The sequence below is a fragment of the Ceratotherium simum genome, chromosome 6 (assembly GCF_057802395.1).
Source record: "Ceratotherium simum simum isolate JZ-2026a chromosome 6, ASM5780239v1, whole genome shotgun sequence".
In the NCBI taxonomy this organism is placed as follows: Eukaryota; Metazoa; Chordata; class Mammalia; order Perissodactyla; family Rhinocerotidae; genus Ceratotherium; species Ceratotherium simum.
In genome coordinates this window covers 54,220,563-54,242,305 of record NC_141905.1, presented here as the reverse complement: position 1 = coordinate 54,242,305, position 21,743 = coordinate 54,220,563, and the positions used below count along the sequence as shown (strand labels likewise).

Sequence of the window (21,743 nt, the reverse complement as noted above, 5' to 3'; positions counted from 1 at the left end):
AGTACTCCCACCCACCACCACCCACCTGGTTCTCCTAGTCGTGATGTTCTCCTCCAGCAGCCAGAGCCACTGCCTGGGGATTCTTTGCACAGAGCCCTGGTGTTTGTGAGATGCCTGGATGGGATCATGGAGAGTCTAACCTTGCTTTTGTTTATTTAGAATGTATGAACTGAGCTGCTACTTACCTCAAGAAAAAGATCTGAAAATTTCTGTCTATGATTACGACACCTTTACCCGTGATGAAAAAGTGGGAGAAACGATTATTGATCTGGAGAACCGATTCCTTTCCCGGTTTGGGTCCCACTGCGGCATACCGGAGCAGTACTGTGTGTAAGTTGCTTTGGCCATACATGTCGACAATTTGCCCCATCTGACTTAATATCTGGGGACGTTTGGCTCTCTACCTCAGGGCCTGCCTTCACTGAGCCACTGCTCCTTTGATTCAGATATAGACTGTTGTTAATGATAGAATTAACTTAGGGAGAATCAGAGCCATAGCATTGCCCAACTCCAGGGGGCGCCATTCACATTGAAGTTTGTGTAAAACGCTGGCCCCTGGGTAGTGCAGTGCTCTGCGGGGATGGCATAGGTAGCAGTGCTTGGAGAACCAGTGTCCTTGCTTCCATTCTTTGAGCCCCATTCCTTGATGCCAGGGACTGAGAGCTGGCAATGTTTGATGGCAGGAACTCCCTGCCCTTTGGAAGCAGGGATTCCCTGCCCCTCCCTGCCCTTTGGAAGCAGGGATTCCCTGCCCCTCCCCCTAAATTGATCAATTTGGTGATGTCCCTCTTTCCCAGAGCGCTATATGGCACTCAGTATTTCTACAGTATCAAATGAGACACAGCTTGTGATTTCTAGTTTATGAGTTTACCTATTATGATTATGGTGATTGCAGTCAAACTCCTCATTTTTACAGAGGAGAAAATTCAGGGGGCAAAAAGAATGAGTCGGCTGAGGCCAAAATAATTGTGGATTTTAGTTGTCTGAAATAGATTTCGAGTTAAAAGCCATAACTTAGAGCACATTCTCTGCTCCCTTGTTACCCAAGGGCATCTGTAGGTATGTGAGTATGTGGGTATGAATCCAAGAGGGACCTGTGTGCCCTGTAGTAACTCCAGGTGTGGGATGTTATTCACAGTTCTGGAATAAATACCTGGCGAGATCAATTGAGACCAACACAGTTGCTTCAAAACGTAGCCAGATTCAAAGGTTTCCCACCACCCACCCTTTCTGAAGATGGAAGTATAATCAAATATGGAGGACGAGACTACAGTTTGGATGAATTTGGTAAGCACATTGCCATGGATTGCAAGCTGATTACAAAGTAAAGCAACCATTTATATTGCTGGATTTGCTTTGGGGAGGGGAACAGGCAGAGCAGTACCCTAATTATACCATAGGGGACTCCGAACACGTGACTGTCTAACAAAAGCCCCATTATAGTAGAGTTTGGCTGTCATGTCAAGTGTCAAAGTGGACACATTTTCTTGTCTGTCTTATGTTTCACTTGACCTTTTTAGGTCATAGCCATCTGAGCTTTGAACACAAAGTTCTAGTAATTAACTAATTTCCATGTAATGCATAATCAGCTCAAAAGTGCTCAGATGGTGGTGCAAGACTTTCTCTTCCAAGTTTATTCCATTATTCTTCCAGCCCTTCTCAGAGAAGGCTCAGGGATGCTGGGGGTTGGCTCAAAGAATCTGCTAAATTCACATCTGGCTCACGTCTGAGCTTGGGGTCTTGCTCTTTCCCAAGTAGTAATTTATAATACAATCTGTCCTGACACATAAACAGCTAGCTGCACTATGAGGAAGAGTGAAATAGGCTTAACAGAGCATAAGAGCTAGGGTATGATTCAGTGTTTTGTATGGAGGGATGGCTTCCCAGAGCGGGTGGCAGTGGAGCTGGTCTTTAGGGTGCATGGGATATCCAGAGAAAGCTGAGCAAAGGCACACAGGAATGAAAATGCTTCCTGATCCTCAACTGTTTATTCTTGACATTGTAAGGAACTATATTCTATCTTTCCATTTGAAGAGGACTTAATCAATATCAGGGATGATTAGATGTTTAAGAAATGTTGATGCTGCTGTTAACATGAGAACTTGCAAAAGGAATTGGGAATAAACTGCCAAGTAACATGGTGTCATGGATAAGAGTACCCCAGACAATCAAACAACACCCCAAAAAGCTGTATCAGTCATGAGGATTGTTCCAGTTACTATTGTTACATAAGTCACCACAAAACTTAGCCGCTGAAAACAACCATTTTGTTTTGCTCACAGTTTTGTGAGTTAGGAATTCAGGAAGGACTCAACTGGCCAGGGGTTACTTGAGTCACTCATGCAGTTGGTTGCTGTCGGATATTGGCTGGAGCTACAGTCATCTGAAGGCTCGACTGAGCTGGATGTCCACGATGGCTAATGCACAGGGCTGGCAGTTGATGCTGGCTCTTGGCCGGGAGCTCACCTGGGGCTGACAACCAAAGTACCTACTCAGGCCTTTCCAATAGGGCAATCTTTGGGAACCCGGGCTCCTTAGATGGCGGATGGCTTCCCCCAGAGCAAGTGCCCCGAGAGGACCAGGCAGAAGCTGTGTAGCCTTTCATGCCTAGCCTCAGAAGTCACCTAGCATCCTTTCTTTAGTGGTCAAATATGTCTCCAGATTCAAAGAGAGAGGACATAGACCCACCTCTCAGTGGGAGGAGTGTCAGAGAATTGGGGGGCTCTGTTTTTAAAATGCCACAGTGATGCTAGCTGCTGTAACAACTGAACTTAGAAATTTCAGTGGCATAACACAATAGAAGGTTATTTCTCATAAATTCCAAACAGGTATTCCTAAAGGTCGGTGGCCTTCTTCCAAGCAATGCTTCATGGACTCGGCTCTCCCATCTTATAGCCCTGCCATTCCTCAGCTAAGGCATTGAAGGTTGCTGTTTTCTTCTGCATCCAGAAGAGAAAGGCACATGGAGGATCCTACATGAGAGGGTTTTATGCGCCAGGTCTAGAAGGGACATACATCACTTCCACCTACATTATATTCTAGCCTAACTTGTTTGCATGACCACACCTACCTGCAAGGGAGTCTGGGAAACAGAGTCTGGCTGTGAGCCTCTGCCACCAAAGTAAACGCAGGCTGCTCTCACTTACCGTTCTGGTGTGTTCTGGTCCCTTTGCTCTTGGCAGCCCACAAATCAGGTATGAGCCTGGTTGGGGCAGGGCACCTGGTCAGAAGCTATTTCTATCAATGACTCCTCCACAAGTCGAAGTTTGCACACTGGCACTGCCTGACCATTTTGCAACGTCTGGGATAAAGCGCTGCAAGCCCCTCCTGGCAATCTGGCTGAACTGTTCCTGATGCCCATCCCTGTCTCAATGCTGTTTTCTATTGCAGAAGTCAACAAAGTCCTGCACCAGCACCTTGGGGCCCCTGATGAGCGTCTTGCCCTTCACATCCTCAGGACTCAGGGGCTGGTCCCTGAACACGTGGAAACAAGGACTTTGCACAGCACCTTCCAGCCCAACATTTCCCAGGTAAAGGGGCTCTCCGCCTTTGAAGACCCAACACCCACACCCCAAACACAGTGGCAATAGCTGACACGGATTTGCCTCTTTTTATTTCTTTTGCATACTTTTAGATACACAAGAAATAGAAATGAAAGTCAGATTTGCTTCATCTCAAAGCAAAGGGGAATTTATTGTAAGATTTTTCATGTAACTCACTAAATCCATATAGGAGAGTGACTGTGACTAAGAACAAACTTGGACCAGGATCTCTTGTCTCTTGTCTACCTCTCTCTATGAGTCTGCTTTAGTCTGCGCTCTTCCTGTGATCACCTCCCCGTGTCAGAATACTGTGGACAGTTTCTGGGTGGGTTGTTTATGTTATAATGTAAGCCCAACTACTTCCAAACGTGGAAAGGATTGGCCCAGTCGTCCACCACTGGACCATTCGGCTGCAGCCAGGAGGGCAGGGCCTGGGAAAGCAGTTGCATTTGGCCCAGTTTGGGTGAGGTGGTGCTATCTAAGAGGAAAGAGCCAGGGGAGAAGCAGAGCCGCAGTGCACAAGATGGCTCCTCACAGGGGCGAGGTGGACAATGATGTGGGAGGGTCAGTTCCTAGAAGCTGGGGAGCAGTTTCCAGAGAAGGAAGGAGAGGCAAATGACAAAATAATCCACGTGGGAGCTTGTTATAGTGAAGATTCCCAGGCAGTGCCTGCAAAGATTCAGATTCAATAGGTCTGGGAAGGGGCCGGGAATCTGAATTTTTAACAAGTACCTGGAAGGGTTCTGATGTAGGTGACTAGGAAATCACACTTTAAGAAATATTAATCTAATGGATTAAAATGTTGTTGACACTGACAGCAGAACCATGGGCAAGCTTATTTCTAAACAGTGGCCATAAGTGGCCTGGGCTTACTAGATTATTTTGTCACTCACTTCTTGCTTTTATTCGGTTTCGCATTTTCATTTCTTCCTTCTCTTGTTATTCTTCCTTTCCCCAAAGATTCCATTCCTCCTCCTCTCCCCCTCACCCCTCATTTGAATAAAGTCGCAAGAAATTGCAAAGCAAGGAAGATTTCTCCCTAGAAATCCACCAACCCTGCACCCCCCATCACCTCTACCTACCACATTGGACACCCTGTGGCTGGGTCTTAGGAGACACCTGGACGCCTAATGTTCTGCAGTGTGCTTGATGTATTGTAGAATCCTGACCCCCAGAGATTAGTTGGAAGAGAGTCAGGATCACAGTAAAATATATCCCTTTTCAAGAGCTCCAGTTAATTCATTTTGATCACAATGCATTAGGAAGCCAATCTACTGGTTTCCTTGGCAACCTTCTTAATGACCAGTCTGTTTTTGTTATGAAGGCAGAGTCGACAGAACATCCAAAAACAGTCTGGGGAATTTAAATTGGTTCATATGGTTGATATAGTTTGTTAATGGCATTCCTAGCCTGTCTGGGAAAACATTCCAGTCAGATAGATGGGCCTGGTCTGTGACAAAGACCTGAGTGGGGCCTTACCAAGATGGTGGCACAAGTGTCAGTCCAGGCTTTCACTCTCCCGCTTCTGCAAGCCTGCTCCCAGGTGGTGGGCACTAGCGAGCCAATGGCAGGGAGTCCTCAACTTTGGGGAACAGTAACGTTCTCGTCATTGTTTGAGTCTCTCCTTGGCAAGTTCCATATAAGTTTTTCTTTTACGAAATTAAATGTCATTTTACATTATTTTGATTTTCTGTCTTGAGGTAAGTGGAGAAACCCTTGGGTGTCACAAAACTGGCACTGATACCAAGTAGGCAATGTGATAACAAGTAGAGTGACAGCGTGAGAACTGTTCTGAAGGTGAAGGGTGCAACTTTAAGTCGTTGTAAGAGGGTGTGTCTTTGTATGTGCGTTTGTGTTTGGGTGCATTTGTATGTGTGAGTGTGTTTGTGTGTGTGTGTTTGCTGGGGGTTGTCTTAGCAATAGGAAGCCCCTCATTTTATTAAGCAGAGAAGACTCAGACTGTGATGCAGGTGGGTACATGCAGCCATCAGAGACTCCTGGGTGAGAGTCGGGAGTGGGTGGCCTAAATGGCGTTGAAGATATAAGCTTCATCTTGGTTTGCTCTTCTACTCCATTTGTTTTGCCTTCCATATGGACTAATCAATTAGCAGGCCCAAAGAACTAGTTTCACCTAAGAAATATGAAAGAAAATTGTAGTCTCTACTACCCATAATATAACTTCATCTCTCTTTTCATTTTTGAATGGCTTAGGGAAAACTTCAGATGTGGGTGGATGTTTTCCCCAAGAGTTTGGGGCCACCAGGCCCTCCTTTCAACATCACACCCCGGAAAGCCAAGAAGTAAGTAATCTTGAGACCCTGCTATATTGGACTGGGGTCTTGGTTCAGGACCAGAGGAAAAAGCACCTTCAAAATGTACTCCTTTCAGATACTACCTGCGTGTGATCATCTGGAACACCAAGGAGGTTCTCTTGGATGAGAAAAGCATCACAGGAGAGGAAATGAGTGACATATACGTCAAAGGGTAAGGTTAGCATGCAAGACCCTTTGAAAAACTCAGGCAATGAAACAGACTCTCTCCTTCATCAGTTTTCATTATTGAAGGTGTCCATGTAGGATCCTTGGTTATTGGAAGCTATTTTATCTCATTAATGCAATCTGCTTAGGAACCTCCAGGGAGACAAAGGGAGAGAGAACAGAAAGAAAAGAGAAAACTGTATGGACCTTGTTGATGAGCAGAGATATCTAATGCCTATAGGAACTGATAAATATTTCTTCATTTTGCTTTTAAGAAAGTGGCTTTTGTTCAGTTTATTAAAGCAGATTTGTTATTTCTGAGACTTTTTAGTCATGCAGTTCATTTTTATTCCTTTCTGATACCTAGAAGCACAAGTAAAGCTTCAAAAATTTCTTTTTCTATATATTTTATTACCAGCAGCTAATGTTCATGGAAAAGGGGAAATGTTAGCAGATGTTTTTTTAAATCATTAATTCCGCCAACATTTATTGAGTGCCTGCATCCACCGTGTAAAGTGTCATAGTTGTTCATTACTCTGTTACTTGCATAATTCAATTCCAAATAGTCCATGTTGATGTTAGTTTTGTATTATGCCTTGACTATAGATGTTGAGTACAGAGCAGTGTAGTGATTAAGAAGCCAGGCTCTGGAGTCAAACTACCTGGGTTGAAATTCTGGTCCTTTCTCTACTAGCTGGGCAAGTTAGTAAGCTCACTGCTGCTCATCTGTAAAATGGAAATAACGATAGTACCCACCGCTCTGGGATAGTCAGAAGACTGAGTTACTTAAAGCATTCAGGATAGTGCCTGGCAGATAGTAAACACTGTGTGGATTGGTTAGGGTTCTCTAAAGAAACAGAGCAAGTGGGATGTGTGTGTATGTGTGTGTGTGCACATAGAGAGAGAGAGAGAGCTTTATTTTGAGGAATTGGCTCACACAGTAGTGGAGGCTGAGAAGTCCCACAATCTGCCATCTTCAAGCTGGAGACCCAGGAAAGCTGGGGGTATAATTCAGCCTGAGTTCGAAGGCCTGAGAACCAGGGGAGTCAACGGTGTAAATCCCAGTCTGAGGTCAGGAGAAGATGAGATGAGATGAGATGTCCCAGTTCAATCAATGAGACAGAAAAAAGGATGAATTCCTATCTTCCTGTGCATGTTGTTCTATTCAGGACCTCAACAGATGGGTTGATGCCCACCCACAGTGGGGAGGGCCATCTGCTTTACTGAGTCCACTGATTCAAATTCTAATTTCATCCAGAAACACCCCCACAGACACTCCCAGAAATAATGTTTAATCTGGGCACCCCATGGCCAGTCACGTTGACACATAAAATTAACCATCACACTATATGAGTGTTAGCTGGTATTATTACTATTCCACAGAGACTGAGTTTGGTTCCTTGACATGTAAAAGATAAGTCTTGTTGAAATTTAATATATTCATAAAGTGAGAACAAAGTTTCACTTATGATCCCAAGTGGCCTTCAATCAAAACTTTGTTAAAGATATAATTACTATCATTTGAGTTCACTGTCAACAGGAATGTTTCATCAGGTTCTTCATTATTCTTTCTCATTTCAGGATCTTATTACCATTCCCCAAGGAAAACTAATCCCAGCTAATTATATATATGCAAATTTATTTGACTATCATAAGCATTATTTTTTTCCAAATCAGGGAAACAAACTCAAGTAATACTGGACTGAGAGAAAACTCCCCTAATGAAAAAGCAAAAGTACCATGTAATATTTGGAATTAAAATATAAATACGATATGTGAAAAGATGAGTAATGCATAAATAACATGCCTAGCACATGCACATATGGGTATTACATACAAAGTTATACATACGTGTACACGTATACATACACTCAGAGTAGTTGTTTCACTTATTTTAAGATTAAAATGTGAAAAGATTCATATTTAAAATTAAATGTGAAATGGAAAAAGAGAGGGAAGAGCTGCAGAGGGCGAGCGGTCTGGGGCAGGATGATGGTGACGCTTTGGGGATGGTCAGGGGGCGAAGCCGCTAAGGTCCTAGCCGAAGAGTATAGACTCTCTTCAGTGAGTTAGTTCAAAAGCTTAGAAGTTAATTGTCAAAAGGAATTTTTTAACTAAGTTATCTAGTCAGTTAATTGACTATCAAAACGTACAACAATTGTAGCTGATAGGTATTAATACCACTACTAATAATAAGACCTAATATTAGCACACGACTTTCTAGTCACCATGGTCCTTTGAGGCTGAGTAACAGGCCTGGATGCTGGAGTCAGACAGACCTGGGAGTTATACTTAATTCTGTCTGTTACTGGCTGTGTGACTTTGTGTAAGATATATATATCCTCTCTGAACCTCAGTTTCCTCATCTGCGAAGTGGAGATAGTTATGCAGTTGGGAAGAATAAAATAAGGCATGCTAAGTGCCTAGTTACAGACGATCCTAAACAGTTAGGATTTCCTCCTTCCCACTCCGGCCCTTCTAAGCCATGATCTCATTATGTTCTCAAATTGACCATGTGAAAGGAGCACATATCATTAACCTCATTTTACAGATGGGAGATGAGGCTCAGAGAGTCAAGTGGCAGAGCAAGTTCACAGCCAGGCCTGCCTCCTACCAAGAATCTCTATCTGTGGGGTCCAGGCATCAGTATTTTTAAAAGCTCCCTAGAGATTCCAGTGTGATTCTAATGTGTGCTCAGTGTTGAGAACCACACATTCTACCACTTTACCAGTCTAAAATCTAGTGTCCTTGGTTCCAACCAGGAGTCTTCCCAATAGCAGGCAGATGTGACAACTTCCTCCTAGGCACTCTCATTCACTCATTCCTTCAGCAGGTCCACTATGTGCCAGGCACAAGCCAAAGGAAGTGTTTCCATTGTCAAAAGTTAAGATGTTAAATTGTTTATGGAAATGAATTTTCATAGATCTGCATATGGAAAGAGCAGCTGACATCTCCCTTGCTAGTCTCATTAACATGATCATAGTGAATTTAAAAATAACAAAAGAAGGCAGCTGTAAGATTACTTGAGTTGTGCCTGTTTTGTTTGCCTAAGTAAAATATGGAAGAGGAAATGCTAAGATTTTGAACTAACTCATATTCCTTGAGCCTATCAGCGGTGATGACAGACACTGAGGAGTTATAGTTATGAAGACTGAAGTCATAGCCAGCAAGCTTCAACATTCCCAAAATAGAAGCTAAATTGTTGATGTTTTCCAGAAAATTTCACCTTATCCCTGTTAACTGAAGTCTAAAAGGTTTCCTGCTTTGGTTTTAGAGGAGTTAGTTATATTTTATTTGGCTACAACCTGTGTTGGATGCAACAGAGCGCCTCCCCTTCATAAATCAGCCCCCAGCTCCGTAGATAACTGGAACCTGCCCAAGAAAAGTGCATTCGTTCTCCTGCCTGTCACTACCCTAATCACTGCACAATTTTGCGGCTAGATTACTTGTCAATCACATGAAGCTAAATCGGTGTGCCTCTGCTTTTCAGCTGGATTCCTGGCAGTGAAGAAAACAAACAGAAAACAGATGTCCATTACAGGTCCTTGGATGGCGAAGGGAATTTTAACTGGAGATTTGTTTTCCCATTTGACTACCTCCCAGCTGAACAACTCTGTATGGTTGCTAAAAAAGTGAGCTCTGAAATATACCAATGGGAAGTGGATGTCCTGGGCCTTCCTTAACACAGACATTGAGAGAATGTCAGAGCTGCTCAGCCCTTGGAGGTCATGAGTCCAGCTCCTTCTTGGTACAGATGGGGACTCTGAGACCCACAGATACTTGCCCAGCATCACACAGCTATGACAGCTATCAGGGTAATTAGGAAATATAAGGAACACAACTTTCCTTCCCCTAACATGTTGGCAGCAAGGTGAAGTATCTGATACAGGGTAGAAGTGGGCATCTTGTATCAATATGTACAACAACCCAAGTGTATGTTTGTTTCATGGGGAGACCGATTTCTTCCAATGATAAGCAGAACTGTTGGACTAATTAACCAAACACAGGCAAAATATTAAAGTAGGTAAAATTTCCCTTTTACCTTCCTTATTAAACCTCAGCTTCTGCCTTACCTCCTTCAGAAGCAGTTCTATGAGGGTTCAGGGCCCTCATGGTCTGTATTAATAAGACTCTCAGTTATAGAACTCAACTCAAACTGGCTTATACCAAAAAAGTGATTTATTGGCTCACATTACTAAAAAGTCCAGGGTACCTGGCTTAAGGAATGCCTGGATCCCAGGTTGAACTGATGTCTTTAGAAATTGCTCGCACTTTCTCCACCCCTCTGCTCTGCCTTCTTCTGTGGGCCTCATTCCCTGGTGGAGGCAAGATGGCTGTCAGCAGCCACAGCTCACGTCCTGCCCTCTCAGCAACCTCAGCAGAAAGAGGAGAACGAATCCTCCATGGCGCCAACCAGAATTCTGGAATTGGGCCTCAGAGTCTCTTCCTATTTGGGGTCACATGCCCATCCCTGAACCAATCAATGTTGCCCAGGGATGCAATGCTCTGATTGGCCCGGCTCTAGAGGTAGGGATGGAATCAGTTCTTCTCAAATTGTATAGACTGGAGGAGGCGAGTCCCCGAGGAAAAGCTGGGTACTTTCAGCCCAAAAATGGGGCCTGAAACCAGGGCAGGTAATAATAACAGATGTTGTTTATAGGTCTCCTGTGCCATTCCTACCCCCCACATTCTATAAACTTTCTCTAGCTCTGCCTGGTCACTCCCTCCCCACACCTGCTCAAAATGTACATGCCCTTTGTCCTATCTGGCCAGACTCTACACCCTGCTGGCCCTACTCAGTGCTGATGCTGTAATGAGCACTTGTTCTGTGCCAGGTGAGATGAATGCCTTCAAAGGGCACTTTCTAGAGACACAGAGACTCAACCTGATGATGTAGAACCACGCACACTTTGAGATGGTGAGGCAGACCAAGGGAAGGCGAGGGGTTTGGGGTCAGGTAGGCTTTAGGTAAAGTTATCTTTCCTATTCACCCACATGTGGAGCTGGACCTCCCCGTGCCCTGAGTGGTCCTTGGAACATGACCCCACACGGGACAGTCAAGCGGGGCCAGACAGCAGCAGAGTGGGTTTCCCAGCCCCTCAGAGCCAGGCCCTCTGAGCCCTGCAAAGGGTGACTTTCCTGGTATGTCATCTAAAATACAAGGAACAACCCAACAATCTTCTTTCAAATTCATGGAGCATTGGCAGGGGGGGATTCTCTTTCTGCTGGGGCCAGAGGACCTTAGGTGTAATTAGACTGTGGAGGTGTTATTATTCTTGGCTAATATTGTCTGGGCAGAGGCAGGGACCAGAGGTGGGAACTTGGAGGACCCTTACCCAGTCCTCCCTGCACCTATCTATTGTGAGGGATCTGGGGGTCTTAGTTGACCACAGCATGTAAAAACCAGCAATATTTTTCAAAAGCCAAAAATGGCAGGACATTTTAAATCTGTGCTGATAAAAGAGTCAAATCTGGTCCCCAGTCTCCTCACCCCCATGTGAAATGAGTGTGCTCAGATATCCATGTGGAACAGGCAGAAGGTCTGTGGGGAGAGCATAAGGTGCTGAGCGGAAGTGACACCCCAGCAGGTGATATTGTGGGCTGGGCTAGAACAGCTTGGCTTTGGGAGGATAATCTAAGCAGGCCATGGTGGTCTTCAGGGGAGAGAGAGAATCATTCCCTAAACCCCAGGAGTGGCAGCAGGAAGTCACACTGATAGGAACATGGCAGGAAACCTTCTGTTTGGGAATTGTCTGGGACATCCCTTTTGTCTCCCAGCTGGTGGCCTTGAGATTTCCTGGGGAGCCTGACTGCCCTCCATACACACGCACGGGGTAAAGGGGTGGGGCCGAGGGGAGGGGCTGTCAGGGGGTGCGAAGGAGAGAAAAGGCCATGCCTTAATGCTGGGGTTTCAAGGCGCCCAGGGGGAGGGTTTCAGAGTCCAGCAATCAGTGTCATTTGGCTTGTCTGTTTCCCTTGTCATTTTAGGAGCATTTCTGGAGTATTGACCAAACTGAATTTCGGGTCCCACCCAGACTGATCATTCAGATATGGGACAATGACAAGTTTTCTCTGGATGACTACTTGGGTAGGCCTTACGTTTGGATACTTTTCTCTAAGAAATTGTGCTTGGAATTAGTGAAATAATTAAAACAGAATCAAGTATCTAAATCTTCAGTACTTGTGGGTAATTGGGGGTGGGGGCACACTCACTGCCTGGGTGTCCTCTGGGCAGTGTGGCCTGCCCGTCCACTGTCTCAGGTCCTCTGAGAAGTGGGCGCAGTGAATGTCACCCCTTTCTGTGGGCCCCGTCCACCCTTCCAGCCCGGTCCAGCTCCTTCTGGGCTGGAGGCTCTGGCACCAGCTCCTGTCTTTGTGTGAAGCCTCAAATCTTGTTTTCACAAAGGGATGCCGCACCCCGGTCTCCACTTCCAAACACCCACTCTCTCTCCCCTCAGCACTTCAGCGTTGGCTCCCATCCTCCTCCTCTACGTTGCTCTCAAAGTTAGTGAGGTCCTCCAGTCTCCCCAGCCATTGTTCTTCCCCCAGGTCCATCCTCCTCTGTGGTTGAAGGCACTGGTTAAATCCCCCTGCTCTGGGCGCCTCCCTTTCGTGGCACGCACACACACGCCCCTCCCAGTAGCACAGTGCTCTTGTGGTTTCCGCTCTCCCGGGCCTTGGGTCTGTCTCGCTGGCCTGCTCTGTATCTTCCTCGGCCTCCCTACATACAGTCCTTTGCCTTCCCTGGGGTTCCTCAGCTCTTCCCCAGGCCCCCCCAGTGAGGAACCCACTTTCATCTCAGTCGAAGGTGAAGCTTCACCTTTCACCTTTCAGCAAGGTATGACTCCTAAACTCCTGACCAGCCACACTGCCTGACATATAGTAATAAGAAACTATTATAATGAATCATATTGCAATATATCGATGTATCAAATCAACACATCATACCCCTTAAACTTTCACAATGTTATATGCCAATTATATCTCTATTAATAAAAAAAATATGATGATGATGATTATTCCCAATTCCCCACCAGAAACTTTCACCTTTTTGTTTGGCTGGCACCTCAAATTTATCATGACTAAAATCAACCTCAGCCTTTCATCCCTAACCTCATAGCTGCTGTCCTCATGAACTTCTTTTGCTGTTCATGGCCCCTCCATTGTCCCAGCCTCCCAGGCGAAAGCAACCAGAGTCCTCCTCTCTTTCTCCCACTCAGTTCCTAGCAATGTAATCTGCTTTATCACCCATGTTTATTTTCTTATTTCTATGATCTCTGCCACTTGCCGGTTCAGACCTCACTTTCTCTTAGCCAACTGTTACAGTAGCTCCCAGTGGCCAATGGCTGTGTCTTGTTCATCCTTTTACCCCTCACAACACTAAATGCAGTGGCTTTGACTTAGCTGGTGCTTAATGAGAGTTGAACAAACAAATGAGTGTGCAAGCATGCTAACTTATAAATTTATTTTATATGCTAACTTTTTAAATTTACTTTATAAGTAAATTCCAGAATAGTAGAAGGTTTTCCCTTGGAATGTAAACAAAATAGTCTGACCACAAATAATGGGAATGAGTATATTTCAAAATGGCTAGTGGGCAAATTGTAGTTATCACCAAAAGGAGAGACAACATAAACACAGGGATTAGCTCAAGAGAGGCTGAGTAAATCGTGGGCTATGGATCCATTATAAGATGAAGGGCAGGCTCTCAACCTGACAGTTTAAAGAGAATCTTCCACAACCTCCCTGTTGCCCTTTGCTGCCACTGTTGAAGATCAACTCTTGTCCCAGTAGGCCAGAGACTTGACTCCATATCACACGTACCATTTTCTTAAGGAAAGGGCTCATGGGAGTTCCCAAGCCCAAAAGACAGTCAGTTAAGGGGCCGGCCTGGTGGTGTAGTGATTAAGTTTGCGTGCTCTGCTTTGGTGGCCCGGAGCTCGCAGGTTCAGATCCCGGGTGCGAACCTATGCACCGCTTAACCAAGCCATGCTGTGGCCGGCGTCCCACATATAAAGTAGAGGAAGAGGGGCATGGATGTTAGCCCAGGGCCAATCTTCCTCAGCAAAAAGAGGAGGATTAGCAATAGATACTAGCTCAGGGCTAATCTTCCTCACCAAAAAAAAAAAAAAAAAAAGACAGTCAGTTAAAGTGGTACCAAATAATTAATGCTTCACATCATGGAAGAGAAAATATGCTTCTCCAGGCATCCTGATCTGGGCTTCCTAGTTTCCAGAGAAAATGTTCTGAGTTGTTATGTTCCTTCTCAATCTCCTGTTTCTGAGGTTACACTAGGAGAGACTTAAACGTGCCTCTTCTATGGGGCTACCCGTGTTCCGAGTGCCAATTGTCTTTACCCAAAGCCAAATGACCTCTGTGTTCAGGGCAGCTCAGAACCAATATGAGCAAATTTCAAATCCAAGTTCAGTGGAAATCTTGTCTATAGATGTTTAATTATTTTGAGCTTGTAGAAGAGCTTGTCTCTTTGAGAAACAAAAGATGTAGTCCTCTGTGAGATGCAGAGCAGGGGACAAACATTTCTTCTGCTCTTTTCCATCCTATCTGGAAAGAATTTTAAACATCTACCAGGGTCCCTTTCTCTAACTCACCCATCACCTGTTCAAAATCACTGTCTGCCTCTCCTCTGACAAGAACATTCTGTTCACTTATGAACAACGGCTGATCCATTTGAAGCTTATTTGGGTTTAATGTTTCCTTGGCTAGGTTTCCTGGAACTTGATTTGCATCGTACCATCATTCCAGCAAAATCATCAGAGAAATGCAATTTGGACATGATTCCGGACCTCACAGCCATGAACCCCCTTAAAGCTAAAACCGCCTCACTCTTTGAGCAAAAGTCCATGAAAGGATGGTGGCCGTGCTATGCAGATAAAAATGGCTCCCGTGTGATGGCTGTATGAGTATTTCTTGGTTGGGGGTTGTTTATTCCTTTTATCATTTAGGTTTTGCCCTTTATCAATAGATTTACTCTAGATAAAATAAGGAAGTGTTAAATTGATGAGAATTTAAATTATGGGGACAGTTTGGACCTGGGATTATAAGAGAAGATGGGAGATGCTGTGAGCATATGTTTGGGGTTAAGTGGAAGGTAGAGGGATTGGAATTGTCAAAAAACTGGGAGGCTGAGTGGTTACACGGTGTTTCTTTAGGACCCTTCTTTACCACGAAGGCTAATTTATGCTGAGTTTCAAGTACAATCCAGTAGCTTCAAATATGAGCTCTTCTCATTAAAAAAAAATAGAACTATCTACTGGGGCTTTGGGGACAAAAAAGGAGGAGGATTGGCAATAGATGTTAGCTCAGAGCCGGTCTTCCTCAGCAAAAAGAGGAGGATTAGCATGGATATTAGCTCAGGGCTGATCTTCCTCACAAAAAAAATAAATAAAATAAATAAAAATAAATAAATTAATTAATTAAGGGCTGGCCTGGTGGCGTAATGGTTAAGTTTGCGCGTTCCACTTTGGCGGCCCGGGGTTTGCCGGTTCGGATCCAGGCGCGGACCTACTCACCACTCATCAAGCCAGGCTAAGGTGACGTCCCATACAGAAGAAGTCTACAACTGCACAACTATGATACACAACTATGTACTGGGGCTTTGGGGAGAAAAAAGAAAAAAAAAGAGGAAGATTGGCAACAGATGTTAGCGCAGGGCCAATCTTCCTCAAAAAAAAATAAATAAATGAATTAATTTTAAAAAGGTGGAGAATCAGGGAGTGCTGACATCTGAACAAGAAGGCCATAACTTACAAGCCAGTTTGAAGAACTCAAGATATATTATAATATAGAAGCAAAAGTGCGGGCTACCATTCCGTGTCACAAAAGACTACCTAATTTATCACATATTATCAATGATAGCTAACATTTGAGATCATTGATTATAAACCAGGCAACATGCTAAGTGCCTTACCTTCATAATCTTGTTTTTAAAAACAATTCTGAGGTATAATTTACATAAAATAAACTACATCCATTTAAAGTGCACAATTCGATGAGTTTTGGCAGATGTATACACTCATGAAACCACCACCAGAATAAAGGTCCAGAACATTCCCATTACCCCAAAAGTTTCTTTGTGCCCTTTGCAGTCTATGGCTTCCTCCACCTCTGGCCCAGGAAACCACCTATCTGCTTTCTGCCACTATAGATTAGTTTGCACATAATCTCATTTAGGTCTGCTGACAACCGCCTGGAGTGGACATTATCTCCATTTTGTAGATTCAAAAAACAGGCTTGGAGAGATGGAGCCCTTTGCCACAATCAACATAGGAGTCATCTGTGCTCCCCTGCCTAAATGATTGTCCAGGTTGGAGCTTCTCAAACTGTTGGTGACCTAGTGGGCTTTCCAGGGTCCTAGTAAGCCTGTTACGACCTTAGTTAAGGCTGGCTATAAAAGTGAGCAAGTTTCTAGACTTCTTTCAGCCTCAGTGCCCTCATGTGCACAGGGGGATGATAGCAGTACCTGCTTTATAGGCTTGCCATGAGCATGACGTGAGATTATCCTTATAGAAGCCTTAAGCAGTGCTCAGCACATCACTCAGGAACCTGTGAACAGGGAGCCAGCGTTCATTCATTCACTCATTCATTCATCTATTCAGCTAGTGTGCTTTGGATACCCACTAAGTGCCAACACTGCTCTGCACAGGGTGGGTACCGTGGTAAGCATGAAACTTGTAGGCTCTCTTGGAGCTGACAGTTAATGCAAGATATTGTGATGAGCAGTAGTCAGGTTAATCTGGGTCCATGTAAGGTTACAAAGGAAGGTGTGTGAGAAGGCAAGGAGATGGATGCAAGAAAGTTAGAATGATGGGGATACAGAGAATAAAAAGCAGGGAGCAGAGGGAGGGAAAGCAATTTGCCCTTGCAATTTCCCACGTGGAGTCAGTTCAGAAACACATGGAAGAGGAAATGTGATGAAATCTCTTGAGGAAAATTTAAGGCAATCTAAGGATTGTTTTACAAGAATACAAATCATTGCTTAGGGAATACTCCCTGGGTCGAAGTGAAAATATTTATGAAACGTGATGTCATGTGTTTAACCTGCTCTGCTTTACTGAAGGGGAAAGTGGAGATGACGTTGGAAGTCCTCAGTGAGAAGGAGGCCGACGAGAGGCCAGCCGGGAAGGGACGGGATGAACCCAACATGAACCCCAAGCTGGACCCACCAAAGTGAGAGGCCCTCTTTGTTCTCAGCGCTGTCTGATCCCCAAACACCTGCAGTCTGAAAGCCCCCCTTCCAGTTGGCTTAATGGGATGGATTAGCTGTTGTCCTTCTAATTTTGTACTTGATAGTGGGGGGTAGGGAGTGGGAGGTTGGTGATCTGGCTTCGTTGTAACCATTCTCCTTTCCCATGAAAGCCAAGTCCAGTGTGCCTTCAGCGTCTTAGGAAGCTGTAATATGTTCAAGAGTCTTTCTCAGCTACCTAAGGGGAATCATATCTTTTCTTGACTTTATAAATGTTATTAATTATTTTTAAAACTGTGTTATGCTCTGAGGTAAAATATCTGTCCCTCCTGAGTTGGGTAAGTAATGCCATTTTTTTGCAATTCAGCCGACCAGAAACCTCCTTCCTCTGGTTCACCAACCCGTGTAAGACCGTGAAGTTCATCGTGTGGCGCCGATTTAAGTGGGTCATCATCGGCCTGCTGATCCTGCTGATACTGCTCCTCTTCGTGGCCGTGCTCCTGTACTCCTTACCGGTGCGAGTCCTTGGCCTCTTGTCTTGGCTTTTTTGTGTGTGAATTGTAGTTGGTCATCTAACTTGGTATTTGCCTTTATTGCTATTCAGAAGAATGACCTACTTAGCGGTTGTGGTGTGGCAGCCCTCAGCCTTTGGAAAATTTAAAGTAATGTGTTCTGTGATTAGAATTACATTCTTAGGGTTTCACGAATTACAGGCAAAACTTTATGGTCTGAAAAAAACTTTGGTTTCAGGAATTTTAGGAGAAATCCCTCAGGCCTTTATCAGTGTACTTCTGGACTATAGCCAGCATTTCCAATTGATCTTCCTGCCTTCAGACTTTCTTGTTCCCAATTATCCTGTATCCTAACTCCTTATCCTAGTATTCACAGATCCCCAAATCTGGGCTCATTATAGGTCTACACAAACCCTGAACTCCACCCTAACTAGATAGTTGGTTCCCCAAACAAGTATTGCCCTTACCTGCCAGGTTGTTTTTGCCAATGCTATGCCTTTGCCCGTGTATTTATCAAAATCGTACTCATTTGTTAAGGCCCACGTCACATAACCTCCCACTTAAATTAACCTTAATCACCCCAGTCATGAATGGGAATCCAAATGGAAGGTTTGGCAGTATGCGTCGAATGCAGTACCTTCATTCCTCCATTCAAGGAATTTATTGAGTATCTACTATAGGCTAGGAATTGGGGTATAGAGATGACCAAGTCATGATTTCTGCCCATGAGCAGTTCATAGCCCAGGGACAAGCAGACATATGAACAAGTAAATTCCTATGAGAGACAAGCTGTTATAGAGATATGAACAAATGACCGTAGGATCCCATTGCTGAGGATAGTCTCAGCCAAGGAGGGGACATTTAAGCTCAGTTTGTCAAGTGGAGAAGAGATAGTCCAGATATTGAAATACTCTCACTTCAATTCATATTAATGATAATATAGATAGTTTTGTGTTTAGGAACATAGTCATGCAACCACAATAGCAGTATAATATTTCAGTTTGTAAACTATGAGTACATGCACATTATTTTCTAGCTGTAGGTAGTCTAATCTGTCTTGACCATTTAAAAAACTCCTCATAGTTATTTCTTTTTCCTGATTTAGATTCTATTGATTTAAACCAGTGGTTCTCAACTGGAGGAGATTTTTGTCCCCCAGAGAACATTTGGCAATGTCTGGAGACATTTTGTTGTCACAAATTGGGGGTGCTATGGACATCTAGCGGGTAGAGGCCAGGGATGCTGCTAAACACCCTGCAATGCACAGGACAGTCCCCAAGAAGAAAGAATCATCTGGCGGCCGGCCTGGTGGCATAGGGATTAAGTGCACCTGCTCCGCTTCGGTGGCCCGGGGTTCACAGGTTCAGATCCCAGGCACACACGAACGCACCACTTGTCAAGCCATGCTGTGGTGGTGTCCCATATGAAGTAGAGGAAGATGGGCATGGATGTTAGCCCAGGGCCAATCTTCATCGGCAAAGAGAGGAGGATTGGCATCGGATATTAGCTCAGGGCTCATCTTCCTCACAAAAAAAAAAAAAAGAAAGAATCATCTGGTCCTAAATGTTCATAGTTCCAAGGTTGAGAAATACTAACATATATATATATATATATTTTTTAACACTGTTTTTGTTTCCTTTTCAGAACTATTTGTCAATGAAGATTGTGAAGCCAAATGCATGATGAAAGCAAAAGCTTCTTTTCAAGAGTCGTCCAGCAGTGAGGGAAACCTGTCTCTGTTTATTGACCAAAATCAAGAGTGATTTGATTTGTGTCTGAGACTGCATTCCAGGGGTGGGTTACTCTGCTTCACCCAGGCCCGTTGGTTCCCAGAGGATCTAGGTCCTGGGAAGTCAGGCCAACAAGCAACATTTTTATCTTATTGTCTTATCGTCTTTTGAAATGTTAAAAGTTTTAACCACATTTTTCAGAACATTTGTCAAGGTGGCTGGTTCCATTTTAAAATTATCTTTTCTATGTATCCTCAGTTCTATAATTCAATTTTTGGAAATTGCTGAAATAGAATTTGAAAATTTCTGCATCTTGACTTCATATACTTCTTATTTGTAATCAACAAAAAGGAGTATGTATTATAAAAATAGAACAGAGTAATTCTTATTTATGCCTATAACCATTGTTATGATATTTTATATGCATAAATGTCATGAGACTCTATTCACCCTCTGATGAACCCAAATAAAATCATTTCACTTTTGACACACAGCTGATTGTTGTTGCTGTCAGTCGAGTTGGGAAGGAGGCAGTTTCTAGTCTTCTGGGTCAGAGGATGGAATGCCATGGCATACCATTTGGCCATAAACCCTTTATATGTGTGCTGTCAAATCTTGGCCAGTGGGTTAATATTATAAATAGTGAGGCTAATATAATAAATAATAAAATATATAATATAATAGGATAAATATATAATACAATAAATATAATAAATAATAACAGCTAACACATATTAAAAGTACTTATTCTATGCACAGCACTGTTTTAAGTGCTTCATGCATATTAACTCATTTAATCCTCAAGGTAACTCTATAAATGTAAGAGGTAACATTAACCCCATTTTACAGTTGAAGAAATTGAGTCACAAAGACTTTAAGTAACTTGCCCAAGGCCACACAACCAGTAAATGGTAGAGCTAAAATCTGAACTCACATAGTCTGAGTTCTTAATTTCTTTTAATCACAATACTATACCACCAGTGGGAGGGCTGTCCAGAGGAGCATGGAACTGAGATGGTCAAGTAATGAATGACAGTAGCAACCCAGTGTGGCTCCATGCTGACACCAAAGACACCATGTCTTCTCGAACATGTGAGAACATTGTCCTGTTAATATATGAGATCAGCAAACAGTTCTAGTCAAAGAGCAACACAGAACTGAGGGGAGCAAGAAATGGTACTGTAATGGCTGCTTCTGGACACTTACATGATGTTATACCACAATGGTGGCTGTCTTGGCATTATTGCTGAGTTGTTTCATATTTTGAACATTTTAATTCCATTCAATGTTCTGCCCAAAATCCTAGTATTCAAAGTGTGCTCAGTACAAAAAAAGATTGAGAGATACAACACTAGCTAAATCGGAATGCTCACCATCCCCCCAAGCACCTTGCACTCTCCTCCCTGAGTCTGTGCACATCATCTCCCATTCGGAACGCCTCTACCCCCCGCACTGGCGGAACTCTGGCCCGCCCTTGAAGTTCTGGTTCAAATGCCACTTTTTCCATGACACCTCGTGGGCCCCAAAGTGATCCTTCAATCTCAGAAGTGAACATAGTAGTACAATTTTCTGGAGAAATATGTTAAAAGCCTTAAAAATGTTTGTGCCCTTTGATTCAGTAATTCCACGCCTGAGTATTAACTCCAATGAAATAATCAGAAAGACATCCAAAAGTTCAGTACAAAAATGTATGTTATAGTATGCTTTATAAGGGCACAAATCCAAAACAACCTAAATGCCCATGCCCAAGTATAGGGGAATGGTTGAATATATGGTGAAATCCCATATATTGGTGCAAGGATGAAAATATATCCATTTTTAAAATTTTATGACTGACCTAGGAAAATACTGTATGCAAAGTAACAAAAAAGCATAATACAAATCTATATAAAATAAAGACCCAAATATGTGTGTGTCTATAAGTAAATGTACCAAAATATTAGCTAAATAAGGAATTTATGCAAAGTTTACATTTGTGCTTATTTAAAGAATACTTTATAAATGTAAATCAACTTTGGAAGTTCATAACATTGTTTTTCTTGTAAAACTAAGAGCTCAAGTTTGATGAACATTGCCATACTTTGTTTCGCCTTATAGCTATATAGGTGTGACTTATTTCCACAACTGACTGTAAGCTCCTTGAGAGCAGAGGTAACACCTGTAAGGTCTGCACCCCAGGGGGCCATGGAGCAGCAGGCCTGGATTTGCATCCTGGGTCATGCCTCAGACTCATCCACAACCTGGGAGCAATGTTTCCTGCCTCACTGGATTGGGATGAG

General features: G+C 43.6%; 1 protein-coding gene across 2 annotated transcripts in view; it reads left to right on the top strand.

Annotated features, from left to right (window-relative positions):
* MYOF (myoferlin) overlaps window positions 1–19,957 on the top strand; it is a 153,930-nt gene extending 133,973 nt beyond the window's left edge. For both annotated transcript variants that reach the window (XM_004427840.2, XM_014785548.2), the window contains 11 exons: window positions 160–330; window positions 1,139–1,287; window positions 3,391–3,530; window positions 5,754–5,842; window positions 5,931–6,026; window positions 9,510–9,651; window positions 12,008–12,107; window positions 14,744–14,934; window positions 17,097–17,206; window positions 17,590–17,737; window positions 19,379–19,957. In XM_004427840.2, coding sequence (XP_004427897.1) covers window positions 160–330; window positions 1,139–1,287; window positions 3,391–3,530; window positions 5,754–5,842; window positions 5,931–6,026; window positions 9,510–9,651; window positions 12,008–12,107; window positions 14,744–14,934; window positions 17,097–17,206; window positions 17,590–17,737; window positions 19,379–19,417 — 1,375 coding nt within the window. In that variant the 3' untranslated portion in view covers window positions 19,418–19,957. The remainder of the gene's footprint in view (window positions 1–159; window positions 331–1,138; window positions 1,288–3,390; window positions 3,531–5,753; window positions 5,843–5,930; window positions 6,027–9,509; window positions 9,652–12,007; window positions 12,108–14,743; window positions 14,935–17,096; window positions 17,207–17,589; window positions 17,738–19,378) is intronic.
* The last annotated feature ends 1,786 nt before the right edge of the window (window positions 19,958–21,743 follow it).